Below are 15384 nucleotides of genomic sequence, written 5' to 3' on the forward strand. Positions count from 1 at the left end.
ATGAGTAGATCGCGTAGAGGTATAGACGATTCCATGTGGAGATCTCTAGGCTACAGAAAGTTCAAGGGGGTGTGGTATGGCCAGGCTGAAAATGTATATGTGTATCCTCATCTCACAATGGGGGTACATGTATATTCAAACAAAAATTTCACTGCTGTGTTTTGCAGTGACTCAAAGTGCTTGTTTCGGTCATTCCCCTTAATCCCCTGTTCTTATTTCTTCACTTTATTGAATTTGCATTTGTATCCTGCATTTTCCCACCTTTTGGTAGGTTCAATGTGGCTTACAAGAGTACATTTGTTACAATTTGTATGGAATAATCTACTATAATAAAACTCACCCTCAACGTTCTGAGGACACTGACGTCAGTGAAGCCAAGCCCTGATGTCCTTCAAAAAGGTTCGAAGGTTCAGGGTGGTGAAGCCACCAAAATCGCTCCGGGCCCTGCCCTCGAGGGCGGAGCGATGGCAGAACAACGAAGGGGTTGGCAGGGAGGGAGGCAGGGAGGCGGGGGGGTGGGAAATCGCTCCGGGCCCTGCCCTCGCGTCAAACGTCATGACGTTGGGGGCGGAACAATGGCAGAACAATGAAGGGGTTGGCCAGGGAGGGAGGGAAGGGGGGGTGTTGGCGACGAAAACCTTGCTAGCGCCGGTTTCATTTACTCTGAAACGGGCCTCTTTTACTAGTTGGTTATAGATCATACAGTACAAGGTGAGATTGAGAATATGAGATTCATAGTTGTCTAGTGTTCGACAGGTTTTATGTACTTATAGTTGCTTCAGTGAGGCATGATGGGAGTGTGGATGGGTTGGGTGATGGTAGCTTAGTTCTGTTCTGTCGCCTTATACATGTGGTGGTTAATTCGGTAATATGATTGGTTAAGTTGGTTCAGCGGGAAGGAACCTCTTGGAAAAAAATGGGCTTTCAGGTGTTTTCAGAAGGTTAGGTAATTATTTTTGAGTTTTAGGTCTTTCGGTAGTGGGTTTCAGGTTTTGGTGCAGACGTATGAGAAGCTGGACGCGTATGTTGATTTGTATTTGAGGCCTTCAAATGTAGAAAATTATATGTATGGTAGCTTCACCATTTAATTGGCAGAACTTAGTTATACAGGTTTGTCAAATATATGTGGGTGTTGCAAAATGGCCACTTCCATGTATATAAGGTCTGGTATTTTTACGTGGAAATTGTCAAAGTGATGCTGCTGTATTTGTGCACATGTATATTTACAAACTGACCACTCCTCTGCAGGAAAAAAAACACAATGGGCTTCAAGAACTGGTAGAGAAGAGTAGAATATATTAGCAGACACAACAGGGGCCTTGTTTTGGTAAATTGTCTGTGTCAGGGGTCAAATGGTAGCATATTCCAAGAACAAGGAAATCACTCATGCAAATTAAATGAAATAGTCCAGCATTTTTACTTAAACAGCTGGACGCAAAAATTCCTGATCAGAATGCATGCATGGCCAAATTACATGCACAACTTAATTGATTAACAAGCCAATCAGTGCCGACAATTAGTACTTAACAACCAATTAGCGGCACTAATTGGCTTTAATTAGAATGGGCCAGAAATCCAACAGGTGACAGTCTTAGAAGTATTCAGTACAAGACGATTGTCAGAGAGACAAAGAGAAACAGCGGCCACATAAGATTGCAGACGACTAAGATCAGGCTGAAAAGGAGAGGTAGGAAAGAGTAGGAGGATATCGTCAGCGTAAATAAAGAAGTTTATATTGAAATTCTGAATCTCTGTGGCAAGAGGGCTAAGGAAAATATTGAAAAGGAGGGGCAAAAGTATAGAACCTGAGGGACACCACAGAAGAGGGGGATAACAGCAGATGAAGACGTATATGCGTAGAAACCGAAAAAGAGCGTGCAGAAAGAATAAAAGGTAAACCATGTCCATTAGAGGCAAGACGAGACAAAAGAAGGGAGTGATCCACAAGATCAAAAGCGGAGGAAAGATCCAAGAAAACAAGAAGAGTGATGTTCCTTGCATCAAGAGTAGAATGAAGTTCACTCAAAAGTGCTGCTATTGTGGTTTTGGTACTGGTGATAAGTTGATCGAAGACAACACATTCAGTGATTTTAGATAAAATGCACAAATTAGAATCCGGTCGGAAGCTCTCAGGGAGGGATGGGTTAAGCAAGGGGCGAACAACTGCCTTTTTCCAAGAATGAAGAACAATGCCTAGGGAGAGGCTCTGGGAGTCGAGATGAAGAACCAAGGGAGATAAACCGTGACGAGGATGCTGTAACCAACAAAGAAAATCCCCAACATAGATATTGCACTCATGCACTCATGGGCCGATGCATTTCAGCTGAAACTCAATGCAGAAAAAAACCCAATGCCTAATACTCACCTCCCAACATAACACGAACAAATTCACCACCATTAACACACCAACACTGAATCTTCCAATTTTGGACACCCTAAAAATTCTTGGAGTTACCATTGACCGACACCTAACACTTGAGAGTCACGCGAAAAACACAACCAAGAAGATGTTCCACTCAATATGGAAATTAAAAAGAGTAAGACCTTTCTTCCCAAGGACCGTCTTCCGCAACGCACTCTATGCTAGATGCAAAGAACAAATAATCAAGAAACTTCAGACAGCCCAGAACACTGCAGCCAGACTCATATTCGGTAAAACAAAATATGAAAGTGCCAAATCCCTACGAGAAAAGCTACATTGGCTCCCACTTAAAGAACGCATCATGTTCAAAATATATACCCCTGTTCACAAAGTCATTCACGGAGATGCCCCAGCTTACATGTCAGACCTGATAGACTTACCACCCAGGAATGCTAAAAAATCATCCCGCACATTCCTTAATCTTCACTTCCCCAACTGTAAAGGTCTAAAATACAAACTAACGCATGCGTCAACCTTTTCCTACTTGAGCACACAATTCTGGAATGCGCTGCCGCGCAACTTAAAAACGATCTACGAACTTCCGCAAACTACTGAAAACCCATCTCTTTATCAAGGCATACCACAAAGATCTACAAATGTTAACTCCTACATAGATATCCAGAATTGTCTTACAATTTTTGCGTGTTACACTACTATTATGTTATACCATTATCATGTTACCCAAGATCCTTCTGTACTACTAAATGTCTATTTTCTTATATATTTCCACTATTCATGATGTATTGTAAGCCACATTGAGCCTGCAAAGAGGTGGGAAAATGTGGGATACAAATGCAATAAATAAATAAAATAAATAAATTGGGACAAAGTGTTTTTAAGTTGCTCATAATTAGTGAGTGTTGAAACAGCAACACCACTGAATCATTCAAAAGTTTTTAAATTAGCAAGCCTTGTTCCTCCACTGCATGAAGCATCCAAACTGGATGTACAGCAGCAGTGACGAGGCCAAGGATTGCATAAATCCCGAGATGAGAAATATCATCTTTGTAAGACAAGAAGAATCCCTTTGTGGCCACTGCATGAAGCATCCAAACTGGATGTACAGCAGCAGTGACGAGGCCAAGGATTGCATAAATCCCGAGATGAGAAATATCATCTTTGTAAGACAAGAAGAATCCCTTTGTGGCCACTGCATGAAGCATCCAAACTGGATGTACAGCAGCAGTGACGAGGCCAAGGATTGCATAAATCCCGAGATGAGAAATATCATCTTTGTAAGACAAGAAGAATCCCTTTGTGGCTGAGTATTGCCTCCCTCCTCTGCTTGTGCAATCTCCTTGGCCTCTTGCCAGCATCTTCTATCCAAGCTGCAAATCAGCCTCAGTCCCATTAATAATTAAATGCAAGGACCAACCTCTCCTCGTCATGGTCTGGCACTCATCCAGACAGACTGGTTCATTCAAACCTAGAACTGGAGAAGACCTGTTTTCTCTGGTAGGTGACCTAGCTGGCAGACCCACTCCTGTGCCCACTTCAGATGAAGTCTGTCCTGCCTCAGACCTTTGCAGGTGGTTTGAGGCAGCTGTGACTCGGTACTCGTTCGGATCAGAATTCTTAGAGCAGTGATTCCCAAACCTTTTACTGCAATGGCGCCCCTAAAGTATTTTTTCCTATACTGACGAACCCCTCAATTTATGTAAACCCATCTGTGTTCATACTAGCAGATTCTACCTTCTAATTTCTTGAGGAACCCCTGAAGAGAGACCGCAGAACCCAATTTGGAAATCACTGCCTTAGAGGTTTGCCCGGCTCAGTTGCTAAAGGGGCAATTTTCTAACTGTCCACACTGTGGCAGAGCCAGTGGGGGGAGGCGGGGCTGGTGGTTGGGAGGTGGGCCTTGTTCTGGGCAGACTTCTACGGTCTGTGCCCTGAAAATGGCAGAAACAAATCAAGGTCAGGTATACACATAAAGTACCACATATGAGTTTATCTTGTTGGGCAGACTGGATGGACCGTGCAGGTCTTTTTCTGCTGTCATCTACTATGTTACTATAATATGCCTCTATGCTACTGTGGCATGCTCCACTGGGACTTTTAACCTGTAGACTTTACAGAGGGAAAATGCCCACTTGTTTTCACTTTGAAAAAGTACTTGTGCGGATATTGTTTCTGACTAAAACTACAGGCATAGTTTTTAGGAAATGCGTAACTTGTTGCAACCCCCATCCTAACCCCGCTCCTGAGATGCTTCTGCTCAGAGCACAGTATACATGTAGAACCAGGGCTCTTCTTAAGGGGGTACTTGGGCCCCAATTTGACCGCCCCTATCGGACTGACCGTTCACTTGTCTCTTAGATTGTAAGCTCTTTGAGCAGGGACCGTCCCTCTATGTTAAATTGTACAGCGCTGCGTAACCCTAGTAGCGCTTTAGAAATGTTAAGTAGTAGTAGTAGTAGTAGTAGTAGTAGTAGTAGTAGGGGTACTTGGGGGTACTGAGTACCAGCACCTTTTCAATTGTCTGCTAAAATTGGCCCATGGTCCCCAAGTTTTAATGAAAGAGCTCAGGCTGTACACACCAATTCTGCCTTGTCATAGATTCTGTGACTGGTTGCAGGGGGCCTGGCTATTGTGGGGTGGGTCCCTCAGTGATCACCCCACCCCTGAAGGGTGGCCTGACATTTGAGTACCGGCACCTTTTCCATTGTCTGCTAAGATCGACCCACAGTCCCCAAGTTTTAATGAAAGAGCTCAGGCTCTACACACCAATTCTGCCTTGTCATAGATTGTGTGACTGAAGGGTGGCCCAGCATGTGAGTACCAGCACCTTTTTCACTAGAAAAAACGCACTGTGTAGAACAATGAGCATATGCGTAACTGCGTGTGTGTGTGTGTGGGGGGGGGGGGGTCAATTTTCAAGTAGCCTGTTTCTACTGATAAAAATACTGTTTTAGCCATGGGGCTTTGAATATTACCCTTAATGAAGATATCTTATAAAGCTTTCTCTACATGTCAAGCATGTTCACACATAGAAAATCGGTATTAAAATTGCACAGAACTCCATATGCATAAAAATTAGACAGCCCACAAGATCACAAGATGTCTACATGATTCGATTCTATCCTCAGGTTTTATAACCTGTACAGTCCTCATAGGTTCGAAGGAGCTTAACATAATAATGTTAACTCACTCAGTTGTGAAATACAAACAACACAATGCAACACTTATTTCAGCAAATATTTCTGAAACAGGTATCTCTTTAGATTTCTTCGGAAAGCAAAGCACCAGGATAATGTTCTATTCTGAATTGGGGGGGGGGGTGTAATTTGAGCAGAACTGGGGTACCCACTCATTTTGTAAAATACTTGTGTGCATGGAGCAGGTGTAAATTTGTGCAAGAGAAGTTGTGTGCCACTGGGAGTCATTGTAGGAGACCATGTTATAAAGAGACCAATGGGCCATTCTATAAAGTATACACAGACAGTTTCACGCTGATTACGCTGTAAATATGCACAAATTTTATAGGAAGGCAGACAGATGGGTAGAGTCTGGACACTACATAGGTGGGGCATCACCTTTATGCACATAGCTTACACTAGGTCTACTGTACGACTGGCATAAGCACTCACACCTAAATTATAAGAACATAAGAACAGCCAAACTGGGTCAGACCAATGGTCCATCTAGCCCAGTATCCTGCTTCCAGCAGTGGCCAATCCAGGTCACAAGTTCCTGGCAGAAACCCAAATAGTAGCAACATTCCATGCTACCAATCCCAGGGCAAGCAATGTCTCAATAGCAGACTGCGGTATTTTCCTCCAGGAACTTTCTTAAACCCAGATACACTAACTGCTGTTACCACATCCTCCTGCAACGAGCTCCAGAGCTTAATTACTCACTGAGTGAAAAAAAATAATTCCTCTTATTTGTTTTACAAGTATTTCCAAGTAACTTCATTGAGTGTCTCCTAGTTTTTGTACTTTTTGAAAGAGTAGAAAATCAATTCACTTCTAGTCATTCTACACCACTCAGGGTTTTGTAGATCTTAATCATATCCCCCCCTCAGCCGTCTCTTTTCCAAGCTGAAGAGCCCTAACCCCTTTAGCCCTTCCTCATATGAGAGGCGTTCCATCCCCTTTATCATTTTAGTCGCTCTTCTTTGAACCTTTTCTAATTCCGCTGTATCTTTTTTGAGATACGGCAACCAGAATTGAATGCAATACTCAAGGTGAGGTTGCACCATGGAGCGATACAGAGGCATTAAAATATTCTTGGTCTTATTTACCATCCCTTTCCTATTAGCGCCAACATCCTGTTTGCTTTTTTGGCATATTTTTGCTGTAGACACTTATGTTTTTGTAAAATAGGCTCTTATCAGGTGTCCATTTAACAATTTGCCCCCATACACCTATAAGCTAGACTTGCTAACATAGGGATCCTTCTATTGCTTGCTAACAGAATTAGCATGTGATAAATACTAAGAAACCCATGAGGATAAAACGAGCTTCTTAGCACCCAGGGCCACCGAGAGACTGGACCGGGCAAGGCCGCCCACGGGGCCCCACCGCTCCTCCCCCCGAGATCGCCACAGCCGCCGCTCCCCCCCCCCCTCCGTCCACCATCGGGCCGGGCCCCCTGCATTGAAATCGCAGTCTCACCTCCGTGAAAGCAGCACTGCAGGCAGCAGAACGCCTCCCTTCGGCCCTCCTTCCCTCCTTGTGTCCTGCCCTCACGGAAGTTACGTCAGACGAGGGCGGGACACAGGGAGGGAAGGAGGTCTGAAGGGAGGCGTTCTGCTGTCTGCAGCGCTGCTTTCAATGAGGTGAGACTGCGATTTCAATGCAGGGGGCCCGGTGGCAGATGGAGGGCAGGTGGGACTGCGGCGCCGGGCCCCTCTTGGAGGCCTGGGGAATTTTGTCCCCCCTGCCCCCCCTCTCGGCGGCTATGTTAGCACCTAGTACACACTAATTCCATTAGCATGCGCTAAGCTTTAGCAAAAGGGCCACTTACTAACATAATACATGTCGTCAGATAAAGTCCTTGTAGTCTACCTAGCAAAGTAGCCAGAGCCATACGTGCTGCTCCATGCATGGTACATCCCTCTATGCAAAGGGTTTTCAACCTAGTCCTCGGGAGATACCTAGAGGGGCATAATCGAAAGGGGTGCCCAAGTTTTCCTGAGGATGTCCTCGCAGGACATCCCGGCGAAGGGGCGGAGAAACCCGTATTATCGAAACAAGATGGGCATCCATCTTTTGTTTCGATAATACGGTCGGGGACGCCCAAATCACGAAATTTAGGCTGGCCTTAGAGATGGTTGTCCCCGATTTTCGGCAATAATGGAAACCGAAGATACCCATCTCAGAATCAACCAAATTCAAGCCATTTGGTCGTGGGAAGGGCCAGCATTCGTAGTGCTCTGGTCCCCCTGACATGCCAAGACACCAACTGGGCACCCCAAGGGGCACTGCAGTGGACTTCATAAATTGCTCCCAGGTGCATAGCTCCCTTACCTTGTGTGCTGAGCCCCCCAAAACCCAGTCCCCACAACTGTACACTACTACCATAGCCCTTATGGGTGAAGGGGGGCACCTAGATGTGGGTACAGTGGGTTTCTGGTGGGGTTTGAAGGGCTCACATTTACCACCACAAGTGTAACAGGTAGGGGGGATGGGCCTGGGTCCGCCTACCTGAAGTGCACTGCACCCACTAAAACTGCTCCAAGGACCTGCATACTGCTGTCATGGAGCTGGGTATGATATTTGAGGCTGGCATAGAGGCTGGAAAAAATATTGAAAAAAATTTTTTTTGAGGGTGGGAGGGGGTTGGTGACCACTGGGGGTAATAAGGGGAGGTGATCCCTGATTCTCTCCGGTGGTCATCTGGTCATTTAGGGCACATTTTTGTGGCTTGGTCGAAAGAAAAAAGGACCAGCTAAAGTCAGCCAAGTGTTCGTCAAGGACACCCTTCTTTTTTCCATTATCGGTCAAGGACGCCTATGTGTTAGGCATGCCCCAGTCTCGCCTTCGCTACACTTCTGACACCCCCCCCCCCCCCCACCCATGAATTTTGGTCATCCCGTGATGGAAAGCAGTTGAGGATGCCCAAAATCGGCTTTCGATTATGCCGATTTGGGCGACCCTGTGAGAAGGATGCCCATCTTGCGATTTGTGTCGAAAGATGGGCGCCCTTCTCTTTCAAAAATAAGCCTGCTAGCCAGTCAGGATTTCAGGATACTCACAATGAATATGCATGAGATAAATTTGCATACAATGGAGATAGGGCATGCAAATCTCTCTCATGCATATTCATTGTGGGTATCCGGAAATCCTGACTGGCTAGGTGTGTCCCGAGATGGGTTTAGAACCCCTACTCTATGCCTTTGTTTAGGGTCGCACCTGCTGCTCCAAGTAGGTTGCATCCCTCTGTATCTCTTTGGAAGTGTGAAGGTCATTTGAGCTTCACTTTGATTCCATCCCCTTGCTATACTGGGATCCTCTGTGTTTATACCACGCATTTTTGAATTCCCATCACTGTTTTTGTCCCCACCACTTCTACTAGGAGACATTCCAGGTATCCACCACCCTCTTTGTGAAAAGAACTTCCTGATGTCACTCCTAAGTCTACTTACCCTGCAACCTCAATTCATGTCCTCTAGTTCTGCCTCTTCCCGATTTCTAAAGTGTTTGTTTATTATTCCCTTTCAACTATTTCAATGTCTGTCTCATTTATCCCCTGTCCCACCTCTCTTCTACGGTTTACATGTTCAGGTCTGTCATCATCTGACCACCTCAAGTCTTTTTGTGTCCTTAGCAAAACTGAATACATAATACCAGGTGGGGTCTCTTCAGACACTTATGTGGGGCATTAACACTTCCTCTCTTCTGCTGGTTATGTCTCTCGCTATGCAGCCTAGCTTTTTTCCTGGCTTTAGCTACCACCTTGTCACAGAGTTAAAAATTGGTGTCTTTTTTTTTGGACATTTCACATAAACAGACTGTTATGATATTGTCTTGTTTAGATTTTCAAGGTTCATCTAGTGGGAAATGAGCAGGAAAAGATTTGCATGAGCAAAGTAATCCTTGCCTTTATTTAGGACCAGATGTAAAAGATGGGTGTCGTGTCCTAGACAGCTGGAGAGTCTATTTTCTCCTCCTTTAGAGATCATCAATGGTGCCCCCTACTGGACTGCGCCCACATTGCAGCTAGCTCTGTCCAATTGCTATAATGAAAGGCAGCATGAGTGTGTGTGGACTTCATGTGAAAACTTGGGGTCCATGGGTCAGTTTTAGCAGACAATGGAAAAGGTGCCGGTACTCAGAACCCCCTCAAAAAAAGCCCTGCTCTTACCCTATCTAGCTAAGATTATATTCATGCATCTTTCTGACTTCATGTACAACTTTCTTATTTTGTAACTCCTGTTATTTGTCCCATATGCTCCACCTCCGCTTACACCCTGTGCTGTCTATGAAAATATTTTATTACGTATCGTGTTGACGTTGTAAGTAGTAAACTAGGTCAAACCTTGTAGTGTTGTTTGAATATTTTTACTGCTGTAATTAATTGTCTGTTGCTTATGTTTGACTTATTATTGCTGTACACTGCCCTGAATGAATTCCTTCACGAGGCGGTAACTAAATCCCAATAAATAAATAAGAATATTATGAGCAAGCAGTTAAGAAAATTTAGATGAAGGCCGATAATGATACAATGTAACAATAGCCTTAAGGATATGGGGCGAGTTACTTCAGACGGACCAATACCTTCAAACAAGATATTCTATGGGATCTTGTTTATAATGAGTTTTATTATATTCTGAATATTCTAGAGAGGGGTGTGATCCCCCCCCCCTGGAAAATTATAGGAGAAAAGAAACTTTTAACGTGGTAACATAGTAGATGATGGCAGATAAAGACCTGTACGGTCCATCCAGTCTGCCAGAGGACATGGATTACTGAGACCGAGTCAGCACGGCTTTTGTGTGTGGAAATCTTGCCTGACCAATTTACTTCAATTCTTTGAAGGAGTAAACAAACATGTGGACAAAGGGGAGCCGGTTGATATTTTGTATCATGAAAGGCTACAGAGGAAATTGGAGGGTCATGGGATAGGAGGAAATGTCCTATTGTGGATTAAAAACTGGTTGAAGGATAGGAAACAGAGAGTGGGGTTAAATGGGCAGTATTCACAATGGAGAAGGGTAGTTAGTGGGGTTCCTCAGGGGTCCGTGCTGGGACCGCTGCTTTTTAATATATTTATAAATGATTTAGAGATGGGAGTAACTAGCGAGGTAATTAAATTTGCTGATGACACAAAGTTATTCAAAGTCGTTAACTCGCGACAGGATTGTGAAAAATTACAAGAGGACCTTACGAGACTGGGAGACTGGGCGGCTAAATGGCAGATGACGTTTAATGTGAGCAAGTGCAAGGTGATGCATGTGGGAAAAAAGAACCCAAATTATAGCTACATCATGCAAGGTTCCACGTTAGGAGTTACGGACCAAGAAAGGGATCTGGGTGTCGTCGTCGATAACACGCTGAAACCTTCTGCTCAGTGTGCTGCTGCGGCTAGGAAAGCGAATAGAATGTTGGGTATTATTAGGAAAGGTATGGAAAACAGGTGTGAGGATGTCATAATGCCGTTGTATCGCTCCATGGTGCGACCGCACCTTGAGTATTGTGTTCAATTCTGGTCGCCGCATCTCAAGAAAGATATAGTAGAATTGGAAAAGGTGCAGCGAAGGGCGACTAAAATGATAGCGGGGATGGGACGACTTCCCTATGAAGAAAGATTAAGGAGGCTAGGGCTATTCAGCTTGGAGAAGGGACGGCTGAGGGGACACATGATAGAGGTATATAAAATAATGAGTGGAGTGGAACAGGTGGATGTGAAGCATCTGTTCACGCTTTCCAAAAATACTAGGACTAGGGGGCATGCGATGAAACTACAGTATAGTAAATTTAAAACAAATCGGAGAAAATTTTTCTTCACCCAACGTATAATTAAACTCTGGAATTCGTTGCCGGAGAATGTGGTGAAGGCGGTTAGCTTAGCAGAGTTTAAAAAGGGGTTAGACGGTTTCCTAAAGGGCAAGTCCATAAACCACTACTACTAAATGGACTTGGGAAAAATCCACAGTTCCAGGAATAACATGTATAGAATGTTTGTACGTTTGGGAAGCTTGCCAGGTGCCCTTGGCCTGGATTGGCCGCTGTCGTGGACAGGATGCTGGGCTCGATGGACCCTTGGTCTTTTCCCAGTATGGCATTACTTATGTACTTACGTAAGATGGTGAATAAATAATTTGCCAACATAGGGAAATATCCTTCGTAATAGAAAGAGTAGGCAGGACTGTTCCATTAGCATGAAGCTGGAACTTCCCCCTCCTACCCACCTACCTAGAGCACCTTGGAGCCAGGTTTTCACAATCTCCCACATCCCTCCTCCCCTACTGCAAAGAATCACATAAGACAGATTCAGGGTCCTGGCTTACAACGGTGCTGTTTTGCGGTATAAACGGTGCGTTTTTTTCTAGAGAAAAAGGTGCAGGTACTCAAATGCCAGGCCACCCTTCAGGGGTGGGGTCATCACTGAAGGGACCCACCCCACAATAGCCAGCCCCCCCTGCAACCAGTCACAGAATCTATGACAAGGCAGAATTGGTGTGTAGAGCCTGAGCTCTTTCATTAAAACTTGGGGACCATGGGTCAATTTTAGCAGACAATGGAAAAGGTGCCGGTACTCAGTACTCCCAAGTACCCCCTCAAAAAAAGCCCTGGGTATAAATAGTGCCCTGGGTTCAGAAAACGAAACAGAAGCTGCGTGATGTCACCGGGGGTCCATCGGATATGCCGGGTGGTTGGATCAGCAAAGGTCAGATAATCGAGACTGTACTGTAGCTTGTACCACAATAGAAAGAGCATTAGATTGCGAGCCCTCCAGGGACAGCGATATACTCAGTGTACCTGAATGTAACTCACCTTGAGCTAATACTGAAAAAGGTGTGAGCAAAATCTAAATAAATATATGGAATGTTGCTACTATTGAAGATTCTACATGGACTGTCGCTATAGTGGAGGAGTGGCCTAGTGGTTAGAGCACTGGTCTTACAATCCAGAGGTGGTTGGTTCAAATCCCACTGCTGCTGCCTGTGATTGTGGGCAAGTCACTTAACCCTCCATTGCCTCAGATTATGAGCCCTCCAGGGACAGTGAAATATTCAGTGTACATGAATGTAATTTACCTTGAGCTACTACTGAAAAAGGTGTGAGCAAAATCCAAATAAACAAATATCCAGTTGATTCTTACCTTTCAGCTTGTGATGCTGGTAGTGTGGGTAACTGCGCACACAGGAGCTGACCACGAGAATATCACCTGCATCAATCTTCACTTTTCGATTCTGGTTGTTTAAGGCTCCAACTTCCTCTTCCTGCATTGGTTTATTAAAGAATGCATGAGACTCTTCGGGGTCCTTTTATTAAGCTGCGGTAAAAAGTGGACTGCGATATGACTAGCGTGTGGGTTTCCCCTGCCCTGAGGCCACTTTTAGTGTGGCAAAATGGCCACATTTTCTATTTCCCCCTTAAATGGTCACGTGCTAATTTTCCAGTTAGCGTATGGCCATCAGTCCGTGATCCCTTACCACCACCTATTTACTAAGCAGTAATGGCCTCACGCGCTAACCACATGCTAATTGGTTGGCACAAAGCTGCGCTGACTGATTAGCACAGAACACGCCTACTCTCTGCCCCCATACGTTCCCCTTGTGCTAAAACTATTTTCCATTTTTTAGCACATGGGAAGCACACACCAATCTGAATACCACCGGATACATGTGTACACCCTGCAGTAGTAGATTTTAACCTGCAGAAAGCACGCTTCAGTGCTTAACGCAGCTTAGTAAAAGGCAGGGGCATAGCTACATAGGGTCACGGGGGCATGGGCCCCCATAGATTTGGCCCTGGCCCCCTGCCAACGACCCTCTCGACCCCGCTCCCACCGCCAACCCTCCCCCGCTGTCGCTGTCGAGTACCTTTGCTGGCGGGGGATCCCAACTCCCACCAGCCAAGGTCCTCTTTTCTGGCGCGACCACGTTGCTGATCTGCAAGGCTTCGTTCTGTTTCTGTGAGTCTGACATCCTGCACGTACAACGTGCAGGACGTCAGACTCACAGAAACAGAACGAAGCCTTGCAGATCAGCCAGCAAAGCGGCTGCACCTGAGAAGAGGACTTCGGCTGGCGGGGGTTGGGGTCCCTCGCCAGCAAAGGTACCCGACGGTGACAGTGACGGCGGCGGGGGAGGGTTGGTGGCAGCAGGAAGGGGGAGTCACAAGGGTTGGTGCTGGTGGGGGTCAAAGTTGGTGGTGGTGGCGGCGGCAGTGGGGGGGGGAGTCAAAAATGGCGGGTGGGGGAGCGGCACCGGGGGGGCTAAAATGTGCCCCCTCACCTCAGGCTCTGGACCCCCCTCCCGCTGGTCTGGCTATGCCCCTGGTAAAAGGACCCCTTCATTGTTGCAGGGAAAAACTAAATAGATACACACACGTGTGAAGGGCAATTGTATAACTCAGTGCCGTGTTCATGTGCTCCTTGCACGTGCAGAAAATGTGTGTTCTCGCAACCTTCTTTTGCATGATTGCACCCTTTCCTATCGAATTTTTGGAGTTCCTTTTCTTTTCTTTATGTAGGCAGTTAGAACGGTCTAGGAAATCTAAATAAACATAAACAATCTGGTCACCTGACCACGTGGCACTGGGGAGCTTAAATGGAGGCACCCAGTTATACAATTCACCCCTTAGTTACCAAACAATCAAAGATAGAGTCAAAATCCAACAGAGGAACCGCAGACAGAAGGTACAGTTGGATATCAATCGCAAGAAACAGCTGTATGGAAATGAGCTCTTTATTGAAGTGTGCGTCAGGATCCTTTTACCTCGGGTGAACACTCTACATTCCAATAATCAAATCATTCCCCTACAGCTGTTTGTTTTGATTGATATCCCAGTCTAAGTTCTGTCTTCCCTTACTAACCAGACTACAATGCCAACTGCTTAAAAATTACAGGTTTCTGGGGAAGATTCATGCGATTTCCTATAGGCCCCAAATTACCCTCACACATCTGTTCGTAGTGGTTTGCTTTCAGGCCATTTTCAGAATTTGTTTCTTGATTTTCTGATTCCTTTTCTTTTCATACATTGGTTTTAAACATGTTTTATTAACACTTTGTAATGCATGTTAATCAAAAGTGCACATTAATTTGTAAGTTAACATTTGTAAAATTTTTTGGTGGGGGAAGTTATCAACGTGGACTACTCTTAAGATGGGGTTATTTAACCACAAGTCATGCTGCTTTAGCACAGCGTCTCATTGAATAAAATGAGATCTAGAATAACCAACTTGTGGTAAATGGTAGCCCCCACACTGATAACTTTCCCCCTTTACTGTGCAGTTGATTTCTTAAGACCTGCTAATGAACCAAATGTGTGCTAATGAATTCACATCCCTAGTTGTGAGTACTCTTTTAATTAACTTTTCCATTTTTAGAGTACCCGGTGACACAGGGTTTGGAGGGCCTGGTGGATTAATATCCCATTCCTCCCTCCTTCTACCCCCTCCAGAATACGACCAAAACCCACCTTAGGCCCAGACTGAATTTGGTACTTGTAACGATTCCCTAATGTGTCTGTTCCACATGAACCTTGTATTTGTTCATACCGGAGTTGGCAAACGCCTCTCCGGTACTACGTAAGCCACATTGAGCCTGCAAATAGGTGGGAAAATGTGTGATACAAATAGTAACATAGTAGATGACGGCAGAAAAAGACCTACACGGTCCATCCAGTCTGCCCAACAAGATAACTCATATACCTTACCTTGATTTGTACCTGTCTTTTTCAGGGCACAGACCGTATAATTCTGCCCAGCACTATCTCCGCCTCCCAACCACCGGCTCTGGCACAGACCGTATAAGTCTGCCCAGCACTATCCCTGCCTCCCACCACCGG

The 15384-nt window shown here is 45.2% G+C and overlaps 1 protein-coding gene across 1 annotated transcript in view; it reads right to left on the reverse strand.

Annotated features, from left to right (window-relative positions):
* LOC115476720 (ubiquitin carboxyl-terminal hydrolase CYLD-like) overlaps positions 1 to 15384 on the reverse strand; it is a 59714-nt gene that overhangs the window by 34542 nt on the left and 9788 nt on the right. The window contains exon 3 of the mRNA XM_030213270.1: positions 12692 to 12812. Coding sequence (XP_030069130.1) covers positions 12692 to 12812 — 121 coding nt within the window. The remainder of the gene's footprint in view (positions 1 to 12691; positions 12813 to 15384) is intronic.

Source organism: Microcaecilia unicolor, chromosome 8 (assembly GCF_901765095.1).
Source record: "Microcaecilia unicolor chromosome 8, aMicUni1.1, whole genome shotgun sequence".
Lineage (NCBI taxonomy): Eukaryota > Metazoa > Chordata > Amphibia > Gymnophiona > Siphonopidae > Microcaecilia > Microcaecilia unicolor.